The following is a 23,945-nucleotide window of genomic DNA, read 5'->3' as shown; positions in this document are numbered from 1 at the left end:
ACTTTCACTCGATATTGGTATGTTTTCAATATGTACCCATTTGGACCCATGCAGCTCTGGTTCAACCTATTGAATTTCTGTGTAATTATATTTCAGTTTATTCATCTATTCTCCAACGTTGAATTCGTTGTCATTATTTTCCATTTTGAACAGTACTAGAATAAATGTTCTTTTGCATAGAGGGTCTGGACACCTTTAAATTTACTGGATGTTAGCAAATTGTTCTCTAAAATCATTGTATCAATTTATCTCTCACCAACCTTGTATGAGAGTTGCCATTTCTCTGCATCATCCCTAAAACTTGGTTTTGTCAAGTTTATTGATAGAGTTTTGAGAATTTATTATATGCAAAACTCTCCTTCATTAAAAAAATTGTTTTAACTGAACTATACTTGATTTACAATACTGCATTAGTTTCAGGTGTACAACAAAGTGATTTAGTTATATATGTATATAACTAAATCTTTTCCATTATAGTTTATTTCAAGATATTGAATATAGTTCCCTGTGCTATACAGTAAATCCTTGTTATTTGTTTATGTTATATACAGTGGTGTGTATTTGTTAATCCCAAACTCCTAATTTATCCCTTCCCCTCCTTTCCCCTTTGGTAAACCATGTTTGTTTTCTATGTCTGTGAGCCTGTTTCTGTTTTGTAAATAAGTTGATTTGTATTATTTTTTTAGATTCCACATATAAGTGATATCATAAAAACTTGTCTTAATCTGACTTCACTTCGTATGATAATTTCTAGGTCCATCCATGTTGCTGCAAATGGCATTATTTCATTCTTTTTTATTACTGAGTAATATTCTATTAGATATAGATATAGATACAGATACATCACATCTTCTTTATCCATTCATCTGTCTATGGACATTTAGGCTGCTTCCATGTCTTGGCTATTGTAAATAGTGCCGCTAAGAACATCGGTGTGTATGTATCTTTCTGAATTAGAGTTTTTGTCTTTTCTGGATATTTGCCCTGGAGTGGGATGGCTGGATGATATGGTAACTCTATTTTTAGTTTTTTAAGAAAACTCCATACTATTTGCATTTCTCTAAAAATTAGCGATATTGAGCATCTTTTCATGTGCTTGTTGGCCATCTGTGTCTTCTTTGGAGAAATGTCTTCTGCCCATTTTTTGATTGGGTTGTCTGTTTTTTGATATTGAGTTGTATGAGCTGCCTGTATATTTTGGAGATTAAGCCCTTGTCGGCATAGCAAAACTACTTCATTTTGGTTTCAATTTTCCTGATTACTACTAAGATAGGATGTGTTTTCATAAGCTTATTGACTGTTCAGGTAACTTCTGTAAATTCGCCTCATGTGCTTTGTTCATTTTCTTACAGATTATCTTTTCACGTTGATTTACAGGAATTCCTTATATATCCTAGGCATTAATTCTATGTCAGTTAGTGCATTGCTAATTTTATGCTCTGAATCTATGGCTTCTTTTTTACTTTATTTTTAGTGTCTCTTTTTTATACAGAAGTTTTAAATCTTAATGCTGTCAAATTTTACATTTCTGCTTTGATGTTTTTTGAAAAGTTATTCCCTACTCTCAAATGTTAAAGCTGTTTTCCTAACCTTTTCTCTAAATATTTTAAAGATTTGATTTTCATATTTAGTTCTTTAATAATCAGGACTTTATTTATACTTGTGGTGTGAGGTAGGCATCTAATATATTCCCAATGGATAACCAATTGTCAAGTACCATTTATTTTAGTCTGTTTTTTTTCCCCTACTTCTTTCTGTTGCCTCCTTTGTCATATGTCCATTTCCCACATATGTGTGACTCTGCTTCTAAGCTCTTAACTCTGTCGTACTGGTCCATATACTTCATAAAACTCCATGTTTATCACTGTTTCTTACCTCTTACTCTTGTGCTCTGGATTCATATATCTTCTTACCCAAGTACACATGCCCTTACCTATTTTCTAACAATTCCTACAACTATTTAGTATTTCTGTTAATATTCTCCCAAACACAGCAAGAACCTAAACAAAATGCAATTACCCATTTAACATAACCTTCCAACCCTATTTCTAGCTCTTAACACTTTTGCTTGGAAGAGATGTACTTCACTTTTACTCACATTTAATCAGCCAAAATAAGTTGCATAGTCATGCCTCAGCTAAACAGGACAGAGATGTAGGGATGTATAATTTTTATGCATTCAGGGTAATAGCAGAGATGGATACCCATTTGGAAGAAGAGTAATATTATATACTACAATGTATATTGGGTTTTGTATAACTGAAAACACTTTCATTTTGACTTCACTCTTAAAGGATTGTTTAGCCGTATATAAATATTCTAAATTGGTAGTTACTTTTCCTCAGCACTTTACAGACTTACCCCATTGGCTTCTGCCTTCTAGTGTTGCATAATTGTATGCTATCAAGTCTAATTGTCTTACCTTGTAGTTGAAATTCTGTCATTCCTTTCAAGGTGTCTCTTTGTCTTTATGTTTTGTGGCTTTACTATGCTTCGTAGGCATGTGAACTGATTTTTATTTATCCTGCTTGGTACTCAGAGTAGCAATTTAAAGCAGGGATCTACAACATTTCTGTGAAGAGCCAGATAGTAAATATTTTAGGCTTTGTAGGTTTTGTGGTCTCTGTTACAACTATTCAGCTCTATCTTTGTAGATGAAAGCAGCTGTAGACATGGCATAAACAAATGGCTGTGGCTGTGTTCCAATAAAACTTTATTTATAAACACAGGTGGCAGCCTGGATTTGGCCCATGGGCTGTAGTTGCCAACCCCTGATGTAAAGTCTAATGATTTTCTTCAATTCTAAAAAATTCTCAGCTATTATTTCTTCAAAAACTATTACTCTACCATTTCCTCCTTCCTAGTTTGTTTCTTTAGAATCCCTGTTAGGTAAAAGCTAGATAGACTCAATCTATCCTATGTGATTTTAACTTCTCTTCCAAATTTGTTTATCTCTGTTCCTGTGTGATGAATGCTAAATCAGTTTTATCAGCTTTTTCTTCCAGTTCACTAAGTTTTTCTTCATCTGTGTCTAGGATGACCAATTGTCTCAGTTTGCCCAGCACTTTCCCAGTTTTAGCACTAACGTCCCATGCCCTAGAAACTTCTCAGTCCCAGACAGACCAGGATAGTTGCTTACCCTAACTGTGTCCAAACTATATTTTATCCCATATATTGAATTTATGTTTCAATGGTTAAGTTTTTATCTCCAGTTTTTTTTCTTATTACTTAAAATATTTTAATTTCTAAATAAATTTAAACCATATTAAAATTTAAATAATTTAATTGTACAGTACTTGATAATACATTTCAACAAACTGAAAAGTAAAAAAAACCCAACTAAATCAGTTTACTTTCCAAGTTTAATTACATACAAACTCTTCTGCTCCCCCAGGAGGATATAAAAATCGACAGTGAAAATGGAATATTTAAGTATAACGTAAGATATTTGGCTAAAAGAATTTCTAAAACTAAATTTCATCTGCTAATACCCTATAACTACCAGTATGCTTATAGTAGATAGGAATTTAAAACAAAATAAATCCAATTTGATCAAATCCACAATTAACTGAAGTTTTCCTTTTATTCAGTTTGAATAAAATAGCAGCCATTATTTTATCCAATACAGTAATGCTATCAATGGCATAAGAAATGATCTGCCTAGCTGTGCAAAACAAGAACAGTTATCTTCTGTTGAAAGGATGTGGGCTTTTCAAACTCAGTTCTTTTTCATTTGTGCCATAATTTCCAAATAAATAAACAGCTCCAGTTAATGTCTTATTAGTCCACTTCTCTATATGATTACATCTTCCATGAAGTCATCATATAGCCACTTATAGTTATCATCTTTGGAACACTCTATGGTTTCAAAAAGGTGCTGAAAGTCTTCAGGTGCTGAAAGTCATCTATTACTTTCACATCTTTATTTTTTTAAATTTGCTTCAATATATGCATTGCATCAATTGGACTCAATGAACTACAAAATAAATACAAAGTAAATGCGCTTAATTCTTTATCATAACAACTGTCAGTTAATATGGATAGAGGAGGCTTCTAAGCCCAATTTAAAGTGCCTAACTTATTATATATAATTAATCTTATTCAGTTTAATAACCTGCCTATTATATATAGCTTTAACTATGTCTATTCCTAAAGTTTCATGGCTTGCCTGTAACGAAAAGAGCTGATTTAGGCTTTAACATGTTCTAATCAATGCTCAGGCAAAATTCTAGTTTAACATTGCCCTTAAAAATTCTTCTGCCTGGGCTTCCCTGGTTGCGCAGTGGTTGGGAGTCTGCCTGCCGACTCAGGGGACACGGGTTCGTGCCCTGGTCCGGGAAGATCCCACATGCCACGGAGCGGCTGGGTCCGTGAGCCATGGCCACTGAGCTTGCGCGTCCGGAGCCTGTGCTCCACAAAGGGAGAGGCCACAACAGTGAGAGGCCCGCGCACCGCAAAAAAAAAAAAAATTCTTCTGCCTACCTTTCATCTTTTAATTCTCTTTGCAAAAATATTCTTAACTCCATTTAGGTTCATGTAAAAGTTTAATAAGTAAACATTTAGGTTCATGTAAAAGTTTAATAAACAGCAGGAACTACTGTTTGTTTTCAGAAGAGGAAATAATTTTCACATTTTTATGTAACAATTACTGTGAATAAATTATGAAGCAGAAAACTGCCTTATTCTATTAGCCTAGCAAGAAACCACCAGTGAGCCTCTGACTGTACTAAAATATTTTGGTGGAAAATATTTCCAATACTTTTTGACTGTGAATGGAATCTTGGTCATAGCTGTAAACATCCTTTCAATCCACAGGCTCTCCAAGGCAATTCTTAACATTTTAAACCACAGTTTATCATATGTATTCCTTAAGTTCCTACACTCTTGATATTTTCATTCAAAATAGCCACTATCACAAGGTGACAAGATGAAAAACAGATGACTTTTACTGATCTACCTTCACTTTTAACATTTATTTTTACATAAATATTGTTCAATCATCAGCTCATTCAGAGTTATACATTAAATGATGTTCAAATTAATTAAAATGATTATTTATTTTGCCATCCTTTGACAGTACTTTGAATGACTATGGGCTGATGAGTACATGGTAAAATGCGTAACTTCCAGAACTGTACACATCAGCCCTACGTAAAAATTATATAGATACAAAGCAGGCAGTAACAGTATAATTTTTATAAGGCTTTAGGCAGAAACATAGAATTTGATCCAGAGCAGGACTAGGGTGGTATAATGATCTGTGCCTACTTTGCCTAGGAAACAGAACCACTAATGACAGGCTATGACGGGAGGTGGATGGTGAGTATGCTACCACTAATGCCGGGGCAAGCAGCCAGTTCTTCATGTAGTTAAATTAATCCTGACAAAGATAAAACGAATTGTAGGCATCCCTGGTTGTTTTTTCAAAGAAGGAAAAAAAAAAATTAAGCTCAGGAGATTATGTGGAAAATATATTTTCCTCAAAATGTGTACCAGTGAGAACGAAGTATTTTGTACAAATAGATGAGTGAAAACATGGTACCTCACTGTTAATGAAGATATAAAAAATATAAAAAACAAAGCTCTAACATGAAAGCACAATTCACACATTAAGTTGCTACTTTTATATTTGCTTTCATTTTTCTTACTTACTGTAAATGGTCTATTAGCTTGGCATTGAGTTTCATAAAACACTGCCTTAACATGTGAAAAAACACATCATAGTTAAAATGTGTTAAGGTTCCTGTAAATAAATTTCTATGCGGAATCAGTTGAATAAAACACGGGTTTTGTTCTAATGATTCCCTATGCTTTTGCTTTGCCAGCTGCCCATTTGCGGTATATGTGCCAAATGATAAGGAGGACTCTGTATGCAGGAGCTTAATCCCACAAGCTATCTGACAGAGCACACTTAATGCTTGATATGAGCCTGGAATTTGGGGGATTTGCCATTATTTTCCAGCATTCCTTTTCAGTAATAAACAAATTTAGTTCTACTCGTCCATATTTATATACAGAAGTACAGGAATATAGGTCATGTAAAAGTTTCCAAAGTGCACTTCTCTCATTTTTAGGTGGTAAGATCCCAATGGCTTTTAAAGGGGCACCTTTTGACCAAGGCTGTGCTTCTATTCCCAAATACTGAAAAAGCGTATCTGAAGTCATAACAGGAGGTGTTAGTATTCCACGACTTCTAGGATCCAGTTTAAAGAAGTCACAGTAGACCACTTCTAGTCTTCCATTCACCTTTTTTCCTAAGGACTTCAATTGTGGCATAAAAGTCTTGTCACTTTCAAGGTCAATCACTTTGGCACCACTTTCGAGCAATGCTTGCGTCAGGATTCCAGGACCTGGATTGCACTCCAGGTATAGCTGGCAAGATTTTCGTTTTCCCCGTAGGATCTGCACCAAGGTCTCAGCCACTTTCGGGCTGGTTATGTACCGCTTGGTCTCTGAGTGGCATCTGTAAACACGCGAGGACGATTTTCCAAATCCCACACTGGGCATCAGAAGCGGGTAGTAGTCAGACAAGCCACGGCGGTTCCCTGCCGGGACGTCCATCAGCCTCACCGCTCCCGACTTCAAAATGCAAAAGCGCCCAGCGCGGGTCAAGGCTGACAGCATCAGCCGCGAGGGAAATCCCATCCCTGGGACCCACATTCTCACCCTCTAAGGCCTGTCCCAGTGTTACCAGGGTCGTTACATCGTCAATGAACTCCATCTATCTCCAATTTTTTAAATTGGTTGTTTTTGATAATCACCTGTTTTTGCCTAATGTCTGCCCATTTTTGTTTCAAATATTCTTATGCTCTCCTATAGGTATCATTCATTTTTTTTCTTGATATATCCTAAATTCTTAAGGTCACTTTCAGATTGTTCTATTATTTTAATTTAATATGAGGTAAACCCATCTTTAAATTGTTGATTTCATTGGGTTTTTATTTCTTATTTATAGTCTTCGTTCTGTAGTCTGGAATTGTGTGGTAGACCCATTTGAGAAGGTTTTTTGGTTGATGGCTTAGTTTTCACTTTCTATCTGCCAACATCTCTAATATTGTGCTTACCTCTACTACTGCTTTCTGAGGTTCCTCCAGCCCAGAACCAGGTCTATATTGACAGCTGGCCCACAATAATTTTGCACATTTAGTATATTCATTACTAAGTCAACTGGCATCTTGGTCCAGATCCTGGTTCTAGCCCAGCATTTCTCAACTTTAGCACTTTTCTGCATTGTAGGATGTTTCACAGAATCTCTAGTCCCAACTCACTAGATCCAGTAGTACCCTTGTCCCCCTCATTGTGACAACACAAAGCATTTCCAGAGATTACAAAATGTGCTCCCCCCCCTCCCCTTGCCATGCTCTCATCCTCAGTTGAGAACTGCTGGTCTATCCCCAGGCAATTCTTAGCACTGATCATTCGGTCTCCTTTCATGGCACTAAGGATGGGGAAAAAAGCATATCTGTCCTTGCCCTTGGTTTCAAAGAGTGACTATAGCTCAGGTTCTCAGGTTACCTATAGGAGCTGAATTAATAAACACTTCTGTACCCTAAACCAACAGCCCGCCTTGACAGCCCTCCAGTCTTCCAGTCTCACTCACTGTTTTATGTTTCTTTTCTGTTTCTGACATAGAAAGGTGCATTTCTTTTTGAGTGTAGCTATCGTTAAATTTTCTCATTTCGTATTCTATCATTGACAGGTGATTAGGTCAGTGAGAGAGTCACAAATTTTAGTTTACTGAAGAAATTAATTCCTCTTCTATCTTTTCCCTCACTTCCCTTTAGCTTCATATTTTTCCTTTTTCTTTTCTTCTCTCATCCTCAGTGTTATTGGGTAAATCAACAAAGTAGAGGAAATATGTCAGCATCAGGGTTGATGAGATGCTAGAATTAGTCCAGTTTCCTCCAGGTCTCTATTACCCACTTTTATCCCTATCCCAGCTTATTAAGACAGTAGTTTTCAAAGTGTGGTCACTAAACCAGCAACATCAACATCACTGAACTGGGAACTTAATGGAAATCCTTGGGCTCCACCCAAGACTGAGTAAGTTCTGGGAGTCGGACCCAGACGCTTGTATATTAACGTGCTCTCCAGGTGATTCTGATGCATGCTCAAGTTTGAGATCCCCTGTACTAAGACTTAGCTAGAAGTTTGGATCAGTGGCTGTCAATCTGGCAGCACATTGGAATCGGCTGTTTAACTTTAAAATACACAGTTGCATAAGCCCCACCCCAGAGATACTGATTCAGGCTGGCCTGGGTGGGGCTCACGTACTTTTTTTTTTTAAGTTCCATGAATGATTCAAACATCCAAAGTTTGCTTTAGTTATTTATTTATCGCTTAACCCATTTTGATGATCACTTATGCCAAGTCTTACCCAGTGTTTCGGGAACTCTAAATGGAAACTGGTAAACTTCTAGTGAATAGAGTTTAAAGTGAGTCTGGTCTGGAGCTGGACTTCCTTATTTGAATCTCAGTGCTGTCCAGTTTCAGCTATGTGACTTTGATCATTTTACCCTCTCTGTGCCTTGGTTTCCCTATGTGTAAACAATGAATAACTATACCTACTACTTACTAAGGTTGTTATGAGGCTTATTTAGGTTTACAAATGAATGTCTTTGGAATAATGCCTGTTGCATAGCAAAATTTATACAAAATTTTTCTAAGTTATCTATTTATTTTATAAGTAAAATATGCAAAGAACTTGCAAAACAAACCAGCCAAAATTAGTGTTTTGAGAATGGGAATTTTAAAAGCTTTTAAAGAATTTTTCTCTTTTTTTTCATATTGGGACCTTTTGCTTTCTATGACTCACTTTTTCCTCAAAATGCTATATGCTCTTTTAAATATTAATTCAATAAAAAATAACGTTTTTAATTAAAATGTTCAGAATTTTACTATATAGCTTTTAAAACCAGCTAGTAGGATTGTAAAACCACAGCTCAGAATCACTGGTCTGTAGTCAGTTTTGAGCTACAAAAACTGATAAGCCAACAATAAATTCAATCCTTATGTAAATCCTGGTAGAAATCAAAAGAAGTGGAGTTGAAATAAACATCTGCTGAATTTGATCTATGACAGACATTAAGTTGAAAGAGTTCATGTGAAATCTTGTAAAAACCCTTTAATAAATAGACATTTAGGAGGTTTAACTTACATTAGTACATTTTGATTTGTCAATGTATGGGCATAGTCCAAAAGAACTACTGGCAATTTTATTCATTATAACTTTGGAAGAAAAGGAGTTGAGTTTACTTTATCACAAGAGAACATTCACCCAAAAGAAACTAATTTTATCACATGTACCCACAAATGCATGAGACAGCATTTCAGGCCTGGGTGGAATTTTTTTTTTAATAGCAGAACTAGCTATACCAGCCTCTCAGTAAGGCTGAGATACACACTGTTTAAATTAGTTTCCCGGTGGGGGTAGGGGGGTGGGGGAGGGGGGAGTTTCCAAACTATCTCTTGTTAATTATCAAGCATACAAAGAAAAGACTGTGAGGGTAGAATTGTTGTAACTTCTGATTTCTAAGCAATGTCCACCTGTAGCTACTGCACATGTGAAAGGTATCAATAGATTGTTTCAGTTCTCATTAGATGTAAAAGTTAGCCAACCTGAGAAAACACTGGTTGAATTTGATAAGCAGGGCAAGGAGAGAGGGAGGAAGTTCCAGAAAGTAGGCCAAATAACCATGTCTAGGTGGCTAATGGGCATGAAAAACCAGACATAGTTTCTATACATCTTGACCCTTCTACATCCCATTTTTCTCACCATTCTTCCCCACTTCCCCACGGTAATGCCTTCTATTTAATTTGTAAGCCACACACACCAAGAAAAAAAAAAATATATATATATATATATGCAGGCACATTTCTGAGAAATGACGCTACATCTACCCTTTGATCAGTGAGAAAACTGGTTTCTCTCTTCTTTGGGTTCATTACAGACAGGTAGTCAATCCACCAGAGGTGGGGGAATATTGCCTTCTTGGGCAAGCAATGTGCAAAAACTACACATATATCACATCATTGCATTTATAATATCTGTGCTACTGTTTGCACCATTAAGGTCTGTGTTTAACTGAGAGGCTATAAATACCGCATCCATAAGTACTTTTAATTAAAGAAAGATTCTACTTAACAGTGTACTCTTTCAGTTATTCTAACAAATACGTGCCTTTAAGAGGTGTCCTAGACCCTCAGAGGAGGCAAAAAGGGAGCTGTGGTTAAAATGCCGGGCCCTTGGAACCATAGGCTGAGGCTGGAAGACTTGCCTCAGTGTTAATTCTGTTTTCTCAACTCCCTGGGTCATTCTGCTGCTCCTTGTCGCCTGCCCACATGGAGGCCTTATCAGATCCACTGGATTATCTAACAGGAGACACCCACTTTTTATACTACCTGCTTAGTTCCTGGAAAGGTTGGAGTTGCTGACCCCAGAGCAGATAGTTTCCCTTTCTGGCTTTAATATCCTATGATTTGAATAAATTACATAGTTCTGGATATATAGAAACAGTCAGGGTAAAGTTTGGCAAACTGCCTTCTGGGTTGTCAGCTGATTTGGGATGTGTTCGGATTGGAAGCTGTGTCTAGATATGGGAAATGAGATCAGATTTCAGTGCATAACAGCCTGCTGGAAGGGTCTGGACTAGTGTATGTGTGCAGAGGGAATTGGTGGGTGGATAAAATTTAGTATCAAACAGGGTATACATGTCTGCAACTCACTTTGAAATGCATCAAAAAACAAAGATGAATGGATAAATGAATGGATATAAAGTAAAAGCAAGAATAGCAAAATGCAAACAATTGTAGAATCTGGGGAGGGGGGATGTATTTTGGCATTCACTTTCAATTCCAATTTCAACTTTTGGATATGCTTGCAATTTTTCATAATAAAAAGTGGGGTAAAAAGTTTAAGGTCAAAAAACTGGGCAAAGGGAGCTGGGTATTTTAGTACAATACTCCATTTTTTATATTCTTAATCAGTGCATTTATTTTTACAGCTTCCATTTATCCACTGAGATCAGCAAAAAATGTTTTTTCCTCTAAAAGTATGTAGCTTTATTGTTTTCCCCTCTTATAAAAGTGAGATGCATGATGATGATGAATATTTTCCAAAAATATAGGAAAATGTAGAGAAAGTAAAAATTTCACTATCCGAAAAAAAAAGGCAGTTAAAATTTTAGTAATTATTTTTCTAGACATATCACTACAGAGAGTTTAAGATCTTCCATATGTGCCTCTTGTAGCTATACTTGTGCTACCCCTCCACTTTCAGCTCTGCCCAACCAGCTCTGACCCTTCCTTTAATGCATGGCTCCCATTTTCTTCCTTCGAGAAAGCTTCCACCTTTCACTCTTACCCCACTCCTTTTTTTAACATCTTTATTGGAGTATAATTGCTTTACAATGGTGTGTTAGTTTCTGCTTTATAACAAAGTGAATCAGTTATACATATACATATGTTCCCATATCTCTTCCCTCTTGCATCTCTCTCCCTCCCACCCTCCCTATCCCACCCCTCTAGGTGGTCACAAGCCACCGAGCTGATCTCCCTATGTTATGTGGCTGCTTCCCACTAGTATCTGTTTTACGTTTGGTAGTGCATATATGTCACCATATTAACAAATTGAAGGAGAAAAACCATATGATCATCTCAATAGATGCAGAGAAAGCTTTTGACAAAATTCAACACCCATTTATGATAAAAACCCTGCAGAAAGTAGGTGTAGAGGGAACTTTCCTCAATATAATAAAGGCCGTATATGACAAGCCCACAGCCAACATCATCCTCAATGGCGAAAAACTGAAAGCATTTCCACTAAGGTCAGGAACAAGACAAGGTTGCCCACTCTCACCACTCTTATTCAACATAGTTTTGGAAGTTTTAGCCACAGCAATCAGAGAAGAAAAGGAAATAAAAGGAATCCAAATCGGAAAAGAAGAAGTAAAGCTGTCACTGTTTGCAGATGACATGATACTATACATAGAGAATCCTAAAGATGCTACCAGAAAACTACTAGAGCTAATCAATGAATTTGGTAAAGTAGCAGGATACAAAATTAATGCACAGAAATCTCTGGCATTCCTATACACTAATGATGAAAAATCTGAAAGTGAAATCAAGAAAACACTCCCATTTACCATTGCAACAAAAAGAATAAAATATCTAGGAATAAACCTACCTAAGGAGACAAAAGACCTGTATGCAGAAAAGTATAAGACACTGATGAAAGAAATGAAAGATGATACAAATAGATGGAGAGATATACCATGTTCTTGGATTGGAAGAATCAACATTGTGAAAATGACTCTACTACCCAAAGCAATCTACAGATTCAATGCAATCCCTATCAAACTACCACTGGCATTTTTCACAGAACTAGAACAAAAAATTTCACAATTTGTATGGAAACACAAAAGACCCCGAATAGCCAAAGCAGTCTTGAGAAAGAAAAATGGAGCTGGAGGAATCAGGCTCCCTGACTTCAGACTATACTACCCCACTCTTAATCCCCCTTGACTTGACATGCCTTCAGCATTTCTCTTGTCAATGCCTTGAAGTTCTCATCAAGCACCTCTAATATTCAAATGCATTTTCTCCCCAGTTATTTTGCATCCTACCATGCTATCTTGCATACCTTAAGCCGCCAATACATGTTTGCTGTCAGACTCATAATTTTACATGAGCCTAATCTGATTAAAGTAACTATCTTCTTGATTTAATTAGTAACTACATAGCTTAAAACAAAATTCTCACTTGAGACAGAAATGAGGATATCCATGCCAATCCATTTCTGCTAAATCATGGGAAACACAGAGATTATAACACAGAATTCTTATTTCAGAAACTGTAAGCCAACCTCTCGGCTCACGCAGTTTTATCTTAGATTTTGTCATTGACATTTCCCAAAGGTTCATAATGAGTAATTGGTATTGTCTCTGCAGAGCAGGGAAGGTTCAGGCTCCCTAGATGGGTATTGGCAGTTTTTTATCGACATTTTTATTTCATGGAAAGAAAACTAGATTTTTGATTCTTTAAGAGCAAAAAGAAATATTCTTTACTCATATTTGAGAATTATCTTTAATAAGTCTACTTCAAGGAGTTTCTATGAGTTCACTTTTTTGCACTGTAAATTTTTAAGTGGTTTCCTGATTTTATAGAAACATCTTACTTGTTCCTATCAAAACCTTTCAGGGAATCTCAAATAATAGATTAATAGGCTAGATAATCTTGGCAATAAAAGTGTACATTTCTTTAGGACTAGAAAAATGGATTGTTTCTATCTTCCTCCTTTTAGCATAGCACTGTCTGGAGCTATATCGAGGTTTGAATCACTTTTCAAATTTTGTACTAAGGAAATAAGAAATATAGTGACAATAGCTAACATCTTACAAAGTGTTTCCTATATGCCAGACACTGTGCTGTGTTTTTAAAATATCAGTTCATTAAATTCTTACAACTCTGGGAGATATACTACTTTTCTCCATTTTATGGATCTGGAAACCAAAGGAAGCTAAACAATTCGCAACCAGCAAGTAAATGGTAGAACTAAAATCCAAACCCAGGCTGGCTCCAGGGCCTCTGCTTAAACCATTTCACCTGGCTGACTCTCTAGGCTACAAAGAAATGGCACTAGAATAGCCTAGAGGTAGGGCATGATGGGAACTTACTGTTCTGTTTCATAAAGTTAGAATGAGTCTATCTTTCTCTAGGGGGCTGTTAGTAGGTTAGTATCAGATTACTAGTTAACTGTACTAAATTGTTGCTATGAGCCTTTCTCTTAAGACATATGCTTTGACGTTTTCTGAAAAAATCAGAATGAATTTATGTTGGTTGACTTCTGCTTCCTTGCCTCTTCTCCTGTGCACAATGGATTCTTTTTCTTTTTGTGTCTGTTATGCAAAATAAAGGAAATTTGAAAAGAGAAATAATCCAGTCATAACTATTTCCCTCATATCATATGACCATTCATTCTTTTTTTTTTCACGGTACGCGGGCCTCTCACTGTTGTGGCCTCTCCCGTTGCGGAGCACAGGCTCCGGACGCGCAGGCTCAGAGGCCATGGCTCGCGGGCCCAGCCGCTCCGCGGCATGTGGGATCTTCCCAGACCGGGGCACGAACCCGTGTCCGCTGCATCGGCAGGTGGACTCTCAACCACTGCGCCACCAGGGAAGCCCTCCTTTTAATTTTACAGTCTATTTGAAATTTATTTTGACTTACAGAAGTAATTCACTGTGAAGTTAAAATAATATCTATTTGCATATTGTTTCCCTATTTTTGTTATTTTTAGATTATCATATATTATGGCTCTCTTCTGAGCCATCTGTATCTTATTTTTGTAGTGTCATACCGTTTCAATTATTATTGTATAATATATTCTGATATCTAATAGGGCTAATCTCCGCCATCCAACCTAGTGAGCCAACTGGTCACTGGTGATGAAGAAAGTCCTTCTTTTATTTTTGTTGTTATTGTTATTATTGTTGTGTTATTGTCATTCAACTTCACTTTTCCCTTGCTGTGGTTTAGAGAGGTAAAAGTCATTTAAAGTGTTCAGAAATGCGTGTTCCTTAGATCTTCATGCTCTACTAAAGCAATTCCTTCAGGACCAAATACTAATTCGTATTCTCTCACGGAATACTCTTGAAAACCACAAGCATGTTTTCGTCAGTTTTTCCATATTTTAAGACAAAATTTTAAATAGCAAATCATGCAAAGTTTGAGTGAGTTATATTCATCCACTAGGCATGTAAAATATTTTCCTAATATAAACCTCTTCGAGGTGGCTATAAATCATTTGAAACTCCTCCATTGAAGGGGTGACTAATCCTTTGACCATTAAATTGTGAAATGGAGTACTCCCAAATCACATGATTCTATTTTAAAGCTGTTATTATTTAGTTTTTTTTTTTATTAAGGTGGATTCAGGATAAAACATTTATATATATCAAACGTGGTTCTTACATAAAACTCGAGGGTTCCTTGTCTTAAGAAGTCCATTTTTGTTCTCACATACCCTAAAATCAGAAAACATTTCATTTTAAGAGGCTATCTAGCTGCTTTCTGACACTCAAAGCATGAAGCTCTCCCAAGAAGTTTGCAGAGAGATCACCTCATGAAAGACCAGTCAAGATCTCACCTGCCCTTCCAGCCACAAATAGAGTGATTGCTGGACCATATCAATGTACAAGGGCAGATTCAAAGGACCCTAACCTTCTCCTTGCTTTTAAGGAATCCTAATGCTTAAAACACACACACACACACACACACACACACAAACCAAGAACATGAAAAGTCATAGCTATCATTCCACTGATATATCTTATTTCCTTTTATGAAATCTATTCAGGAAAACATTCTAAAAATGACTCCTAATTGCCAAACATAATGGAATCTTCTTAATCTTCTCAATAGCACTTGAAAATCTTCCCTTGATTTCTGCAATGCCATCCTTCCCTGGTTTTGCTCCCTGTGCCTGTAACAATTCCTTCTTGTTACCAAATGTCTTCCATTTTGGTAACACTCAAAGCACCATCATTTGCCTCCCTCTCCCTCTGCCCGCCCTCTCTGGGTATTTTCTGTCACTCTCAAGGCTTCAGCTACTACCCTCTGCTAATGACTCACATGTGTGGCATCTCAAATGCCACCTGACCCAAACTGAAATCATCACACTTTTCCAAATCTGTTCTTCCTATATTGTATAACTTGGTGCAGCCAAGATGATACAGCCACCACCTACCCAGTCACCTGAGCCTTGTACTTCTATGTCGTTTAATCTCCATTGCCACCAGTGCCCCACCACCTAACTTAAAAGCGCATACACATTCCCTTCTTTCCAGGTGTATTCAATAGGCTGCATTCAGAAATCAGGCCCCTATCCTCTTTGACTGGACTATTAACAATCTTGCATCTCACACTCCTTAAATCCATCCTTATTCTGCTACTAGAATGGTCTTTCTAAAGCGCACATCTAATTATGCAACTTTCTGGCTTCAAACCCTTCAGGGGGTTCCTGATGGCCTAGTGCAGGAGTCAGCAAACTGTGGTCTGTGGGCTGAATACAGCCCATTGTCAGTTTTTACAAATAAAATGTTATTGGAACACAGTCACACTTGTTCATTTATATATTGTCTGTGGTTGATCTCATGCTACAACACTAGAGTTGCATAGTTTCAGCAAATATTATGTGGTTCTGAGAGCCAAAAATATTTATAATCTTTACAGAAAATTTTACTAATGCCGAGCCCAGTGGGTAAAGTCTGAACTCTGTGGTATGACATGTGAGACCTCCATCCTTTGGCTGCAACCTCTACCCCCAGGCTTAGCTCTTGCCACACACCCCTTAAAACTGACCCTCTAGCAGTGCTTGTCTGCTTGCAGTTTACCAGCCCTGAACAGTAGAAATTTCTGTGGTGATGGAGATGTTGTGTGCCTGCGCTGTCCAGTGCAATGGCCACTAGCCACGTGTGCCTGTTGAGAGCTTAAAATGTGGCTAGGGAAACCAAAGAACTAAATGTTAAATTGTATTTTGCTGTAATCAACATAAGTTTAAGCAAAGCTACGTGTGACTAGCGGCTACTACATTGGACGGTGTTATTCTAGACTGTGTCTCCAACCATACCTTTGTTCACTCTAACAGGAATATTTAAAATACTTAGAATACCCTGTCCATCTGGGAGACACATTTCAACAGTGAACTTAAGGTTTACCTCTTCTAAGGAGGCTTTTCTGACTCCTAATCCCTGGTCTCTTCACAAAGGCCTGGGTATTTGTTCTGTGCCCTCACTGAGGCATCATATGACCAGGAAAACTTTTTTTTTGACTCTGATCTATCTCCCCCAACCAGAATAGCAGTCCCCGAATGCAGATCCTGGCCCAACTTGTCTCTGTCTGCTTAAAAAGCCCCTAATCCAGTGGCCAGTTTGTGCCAGAAGCTTAATTAATATTGGTCAAATAGATAAATTCCACATTCAAGCTTCTTTCTCAACATGTCAGTCTCTTTTCTTCACTTACAGTTCTTTGACAGATGAAGAATGGCTGCTTGTGCAAGTGCTAAAATATCCTAGTAACCCCTCTCCCCCTCTCCCCCTCCCCCACCATAAGATGTTGACTTCTGTCTGGGAAAAATAACTGATAACAATCCCCTCAGCAACCTGATTTTGTTCACACATTTTAAAGTTCACTTTCATAATAGCATCGTTCAGACTTAGAGTCAGAAATGCCACATTCTTCTAAAAGTAGTAATGAGGAATCCATGACCGTTCCGCCAACCTACTTGTTTGACCTCTATGACATGTGTTCATTCGGCCTTTTTTGAGAACACACTGGTTATTTGTGGCTTATGTGACCCCTTAACTACTATCGCTAATTTGTTTTTTATTTAGTCGTAGCAACTTTTTTTTTTTTTTTATAATTGTGTTTATTTTTACTTGTTGACAGTTTGCTTTATTTATTTATGGCTGTGTTGGGTCTTCATTTCTGTGCGAGGGCTTTCTCAAGTTGTGGCAAGCGGGGGCCACTCTTCATCGCGGTGCACGGGCCTCTCACTCTCGCGGCCTCTCTTGTTGCGGAGCACAGGCTCCAGACGCGCAGGCTCAGTAGTTGTGGCTCACGGGCCCAGTTGCTCCGTGGCATGTGGGATCTTCCCAGACCAGGGCTCGAACCCATGTTCCCTGCATTAGCAGGCAGATTCTCAACCACTGCGCCACCAGGGAAGCCCCTGTAGCAACTTTTAACATTATCTAAACTAAGGATGACAGGAGACTCTAGAGTTTGAGTTTTCTACCGACATGAGCCCAGTGTGTTGAGTTGTGCATGTGACACAAATGACAACAATCAACAGTCCAGAAGAGCCAAAAGATGTCAATACCAGTTCTGAGAATGTTGGAGAATGTAGCCCAGTCAGCTTTCAAAGTCAGCCAAGAATCTACAACTACACATGTTCTCAGCATTCAGAGTATCAAAGCAAAGCTTCCACACACTTCCTTTTTGAGGTTCCAACTTAAATACTGATAATTTTAGGAGCTCCTTTCTGCCTGTGTAGAATTAAGAATGCTTTAAGCTAAATTACTTCAAAATGCTTTACACTTTCTCAACGCTGACATGTTTTCAATTGTTCAGGTTTAAAATCAGATAATTTTAATCCATTTCAAGTGGTTTTTAAGGCTCTAATATCATATTTATACTCTAGTATTTTATCCCTGTAGGATCAGGAATGTAGAGAAAAAGGATAAAATGATAAATGATGAGGGTGCAGTTTGTGTATCAGATCACTTCTGTTTTCATCCTCCTACCAAGTAGTCAGTGTTGCCCATACACACTCCTGGAGATCATCTGTCTCATGGATTAGCAGTGGTTGTGAACAGTCTCCAGAGCCAGACAGTCTGTGTACAAATCCAAGTTCTACTCTCTGCTTCCTGCTTCTCCTTGGGCAAACTGCTTCACTTTCAGTGGCCCAGTTTCCCTCTCTGTAAAATGGGGGCAATGATAACCTCCACCCTGTGGGTGCCAATGCATATCAAATGAGCCAATACTCCAGGAGCCTTTAGTACTGAGCCTACCACAGAATAGGCACTCGTGGAATGTTTGCTATTTTGTCTTACTTAAAATGCTTCAAACCTCAAATGCAAATGCTTTCACAACCTTGGTTTAAAATTAGAAAGCTTTTGATTCCCTTCAAAATGGTTTTGAGGGGTTCAAAATTCTTATTTAAAAAATCAATAGTGTACTTTCTAAACAATGCTCAGAAACAGCTGGGATTTCTTGGGGGATATGGAAGAAAGAACCAAATATTATCAGTGAATTTGAATAGGAGGCTTTGAGTTTTAGAAAATGGATTATTGTAGAATGTTTCCACCTGACTCCTGACCCACCCAGAGAGTGGCCACAGAGTAGGGACCCCCTTAAATAGGAATACTTTCCCCCCTATTACACAGGAGCTACCAAAGAGGTTTGCTTTGACTTCTTCTAAGTTGCTAGACCAAATTCCCAAAACCTCAGAAGAGGGAAAACAGGCTCTCTGATAAAATACAGGAAAGTACACCCAGAGCTTAGTAAAGGAAATATTGCCAATGGATCAAACTGTCAAATATATATAAGTACAAACTTTACTAAAAGCACAGTATGATCTTGGCATATACTAGATGCCCAACAAATGTTTGGCAAATGAAGTTTGCTAAAATTAGCCATGAAGATGTTTATTTCCCTCATGTAATATATTAAAAGATGGTGAAATGTCACAGTTGACACATAAAGAAAAATGCCTATAAGTATACTTCTAGGGTAAGAAATGTCCAATGTAAATGACACTTTATAAAAGTGATATTTCTATTTTTTTATTTGGGGAGATTTTTCTTTTTAAATCATAGTTCTTACCATTTGGGGTACTAACCTAGAGACATAAACTCAGTTTATTGAGCTGAGCTAAAACTATAAATATTTATCCTTTTTACAACTAAACATCTTGGAATAAGGACTTAAGGCAAACAGAATATTGGACTCCATTTGTAAATACAAACTAAAGATTTTATCATGTGTCAAAATTATGTGGGGATCAATTTTTCATGCATATGCTATGTAATGATGGAAAATATTATCAGTTGTGCAGGGCCAAATAAAAATATGCAAAATATAAAATCTTCTAAATATTTCAAAAACTAATATCTGAGAACTATAATCCATTAGACAGGAAAGTGACCATTTTTGACAGGCATCTTTTTGGGGAGTATTTAAACTTTAAGACTTCCTTTGAGTGTGTAGCATCGTCCTATATTCACACAATTCTTTGACGGTACTCTTGTCATCATTATTCCCATTTTCAGATGAGGAAATTGAGACACAGAGAAGTAACTTGGCCAAGCTCCCACAGCTAATGCTGAAACCCAGGCCGTCTTGCTCCAAGGTCCAGGCTCTAAAGCTCTGTGTTATTCTGCCTTGAATGGGATGATGCTGTCTCCATCTTGCTCCTTGTCACATGACTGTCATATGACCATCTTTTCCCTTCAGTTCATATGGATCTATAGCACCTTTTTTTTTTTAAGATTTTTTTTTTGATGTGGACCATTTTTAAAGTCTTTATTGAATTTGTTACAATATTGCTTCTGTTTCATGTTTTGGTTTTTTGGCCTCAAGGCATGTGGAATCTTAGCTCCCAGGCCAAGGATCGAACCCACACCCCCTGCGTTGGAAGGCGAAGTCTTAACCACTGGACCACCAGGGAAGTCCCTATAGCCGGATAATATTCCCTTATCTCAATATACTACATGTTGTCTAAACCTTTTTAATAGCCAGATAATATTCCCTTTTCTCAATATACTACATGTTGTCTAAACTTTTCCATATCTGTGGACTTTCAATTTTTATTTTTTCACTATTAAAGTCACTTTCAACTCTCAGAACAATTACCTGTGTGACATAAGAGAGGAACCATGTGAAAAGAGTGTGTGGACAGTATAACTTGGAGCTCTCCTGGGAGGAAATGATATCTTGTGTGACAGGAGCTCAGAAGGGTTAGGATAAACATTTGTAGTTATCATTATGATAAAAATGAAATTGGCAGGCAATAGACCCAGGCTGATTTGTTATCATACAATTATGTTTATTATGTAATATATGCCCGTGCATTTATTGGTTATCATACAAGGGAAAAGATAATTCTTACACTTGGGCTTTAAAAATTACAATTTCAGGGAATTCCCTGGAGGTCCAGTGGTCAGGACTCTGTACTTTCACTGCCAATGGCCCGGGTTCAATCCCTGGTCGGGGAACTAAGACCCCACAAGTCATGCAGCACAGCCAAAAAAAAAAAAAAGAAAAGAAAAGAATAAGAAAAAGAAATAAATAAAAATGACAATTTCATGATTTAGGAGACACGTGATGAACCTGTAGAACACTTCTGAGGTTAGGGTCTTTCTTAGCCCCAGGAGTCCCTTTCCATTTGCCTCTAAGCTTCATTCTCTAATTTAGGGTTTTCTCATTTTTATCCTCTGGGCCACCTGTCCACCCCAAACAGAGGTACACTGCTTTACTTTTTCTCTCTATATTAGGCATGGACAAAACAAAACAGAGGGGAAAAAAATCTTTTTCTTTATCCTTTGGCACACAGAGTTGCTGTGAAATTTCTTCTTTTTTTTTTTTTTTATTAGGCATGGACAAAACAAAACAGAGGGGAAAAAAATCTTTTTCTTTATCCTTTGGCACACAGAGTTGCTGTGAATTTTTTTTTTTTTTTTTTTTTTTCAGGTCTGTAAGTTTATTTTTGCTCACTGGTCTTTTTTTATTATTAATTTTTATTGGAGTACAGTTGCTTTACAATGTCGTATTAGTTTCTACTGTACAGCAAAGTGAATCAGCTATATGTATATGTACATCCCCTCTTTTTTGGATTTCCTTCCCATTTAGGTCAGCACAGAGCACTGAGTAGAGTTCCCTGAGCTATATAGTAGGTTTTCATTAGTTAGCTACTTTATACATAGTATCAGTAGTGTATATGTGTAAATCCCAATCTCCCAATTCATCCCACCCCCTCACTTTCCCCCTTGGTATCCATATGTTTGTTCTCTATGTCTGCGTCTCTATTTCTAAAGAAGAAATTAGAATTCTTCTAGTAGAATTAAACGAAACGGCCCCCTCCAAGTCTTACATGCAGTCTTCTTTGAAGAAGCATCCTCTAGTAGCTACTAACTCTGCTTGCCAAGCTGTACAAAAGCCTGTCCGTCCTCATCCTGCTGGGACATCCCAATCCAGGAAGCCTCTTCTCTCAGGTGTCCCTAAGTGCGACTCCCTGCTCTGCCATCTCTTGTCTAAGGGGCTGTTGGGTCATGTGAGACCATAGTGAATTCTCAGCTAGAACTCATTCAAAAATTCACAGGACTGGGCTTCCCTGGTGGTGCAGTGGTTGAGAGTCTGCCTGCCGATGCAGGGAACACGGACGGGTTCGTGCCCCGGTCCGGGAGGATCCCACATGCCGCGGAGCGGCTGGGCCCGTGAGCCATGGCCGCTGAGCCTGCGCGTCCGGAGCCTGTGCTCCGCAACGGGAGAGGCCACGACAGTGAGAGGCCCGCGTACCGCAAAAAAAATTCACAGGACTAACCACCTAACTAACCGTCATCTTATTCTTGCTTCTCTCTCAGAGAAACCTGATAAATCATGTTCTCCATCTCCTCCACCTCACTCTCCCAAAGACACACACACACACCCCACAAACATTGACAAATAATTACTAACAACTTGTTTAGTGCAAAGATTTATAGTTATTATGACATATGTCTCATTTTGAGTTGGGAAAATATTCCTGTACAAAATGAAAGCACCCCCTCCCCCAATTCATGCACACACATACACTTTTTAAAAATGAATTCTTAAGAAATTAACTCTGGGTTCCAGCATTTGACAGCTTTAAGAAAATTGTTGAAATAGACTGAAAAGAAAAACTCTGGGACAACCTAAGAGACTTGGGATTATTTGAACCAGAGGGGGGAAAGAAAAACCAACAGTGAAGTGATTAACAGTTTCTGGATTGTGAAACAGCATGTAAGAGTCCTGAAAGATCTCAGCAGCATATACCCTCAGGATGACTGAAAAAGTGAGGGAGGGAACATAATGTTCCCAAGAGGAAACATAATGCAAAATTCTTGGCCTGATAAAACTTCCTTTTGGGCTTTAATGTAAATTTACAGGAGAATTGTACTTTAAATAACAAATTCTCTGAACATGGTTATAAATAGGTGCCCTCCAGTAATTAAATGTAGCAGGAAAAAAATCAGATGAGCCAAAATGGTAAGGCTCTTTTCCAAAGCACCTGCTTTTCAAATAAGGTAGGTTTCTCACTGGGAAGTTTTCCTCACTGTATGCCACACTGTGAATGGCGCCCCCTAGGGTTGTGCAGAACACAATCAACTCAACCATACCTGTTCCTTTGCCTGCGCAGAGCCACCCCTAGAAATGAGAGAAAAAAGGAAATAAGGTGGAAACCCTCCGCCACTCCCAAGCTGGACCTCATTTCCCATCCTTTTTACCACCTCTCTATCACTCTAGGTTTTGAGGAACAAGAGTAAAGGGGAAGTGGAAGAGAAGGATGTGGAAATAAATGGGAAATTGGCGGGAATACACTGAGCTGAGAACACGTAGCTCCAAAGCCCAGGAGTGGAACTGAAGCTCATGTCCCCTTCTACTTTGCCCATGTCCCCGAATCAAGTCTGGGACACCCTGGGGTGGTGACACTTCCTTTAGAGTAGCTCCACTTATGCCCAAGCCTCCATAAACAAGCTGGATTGACCAACAAGACACATTGGCATGTGCAGAAATCTTCAGCGTTATCTGACACACAACAGTGTTAGAGGGGAAGTGGTTTGAAAGCCTACCTGTTGGAGGCAAGAAGTAAACAAAACTTAAAGCTCCATTCTGATACCCTCTCACCTTTCCTATGGGATTAGTAAAACTTTCTCAACTGTGTTACTTCATTTTTGTTTGTTTAATTATCCTGGAGAAGCCACTAGACACACTTTCTGCTGATTTGTTGGGGGCTGTTGAAGAAATTATACACAGATACTTAGAGGGCTTGAGAGCTCCTTTTTCTCTCCCTGCATCCTGGTAAGGGTTCCGTGTCTGACTACAGAGACTGCATTGTCTCATCCAGCTTTCTCCTCACACAATAGCTGCTCTTTATTGCCCCTTCCTCAGGAGGCAGGTAGATGGTCCCACAGTAGTGATGCAAACAAATGGATCTTGGCTTAATTAAATATTGTGATCTTTGTCAAGTTAGACTTATTTAAGAGAGACCCAAAGAAAGAAATTAAAAGTTTACTTAGCAAAGGGTAAAGCGTTCTCTTTTTCTTCTCAGGCTTCCTTAAAACCTACACCCACAGTAATTTTATAAACATATATAGTGTGTGCGTGAGTGTGTGTGTTTATATATACACACAGAATATATATATATATATATA

At 38.0% G+C, this 23,945-nt stretch overlaps 2 protein-coding genes across 2 annotated transcripts in view; one reads left to right on the top strand and one right to left on the bottom strand.

The window, feature by feature from the left end:
* Nucleotides 1-23,945, top strand: part of FYB1 (FYN binding protein 1) — a 179,025-nt gene that overhangs the window by 6,000 nt on the left and 149,080 nt on the right. The window lies entirely within an intron of this gene.
* On the bottom strand, nt 3,794-6,660 carry LOC103080508 (dimethyladenosine transferase 2, mitochondrial-like). Its single transcript, XM_082931212.1, is given in 4 exon segments — nt 3,794-3,895; nt 3,898-3,976; nt 5,653-5,933; nt 5,935-6,660. Coding segments are annotated over 4 exon segments (1,188 nt in total).

This window comes from Lipotes vexillifer, unplaced genomic scaffold, assembly GCF_000442215.2.
Source record: "Lipotes vexillifer unplaced genomic scaffold, Lipotes_vexillifer_v1.1 scaffold467, whole genome shotgun sequence".
Taxonomy (NCBI): Eukaryota; Metazoa; Chordata; class Mammalia; order Artiodactyla; family Lipotidae; genus Lipotes; species Lipotes vexillifer.
Note: the sequence above shows the minus strand (reverse complement) of the source record. Positions and strands in the feature narration are given on the sequence as shown.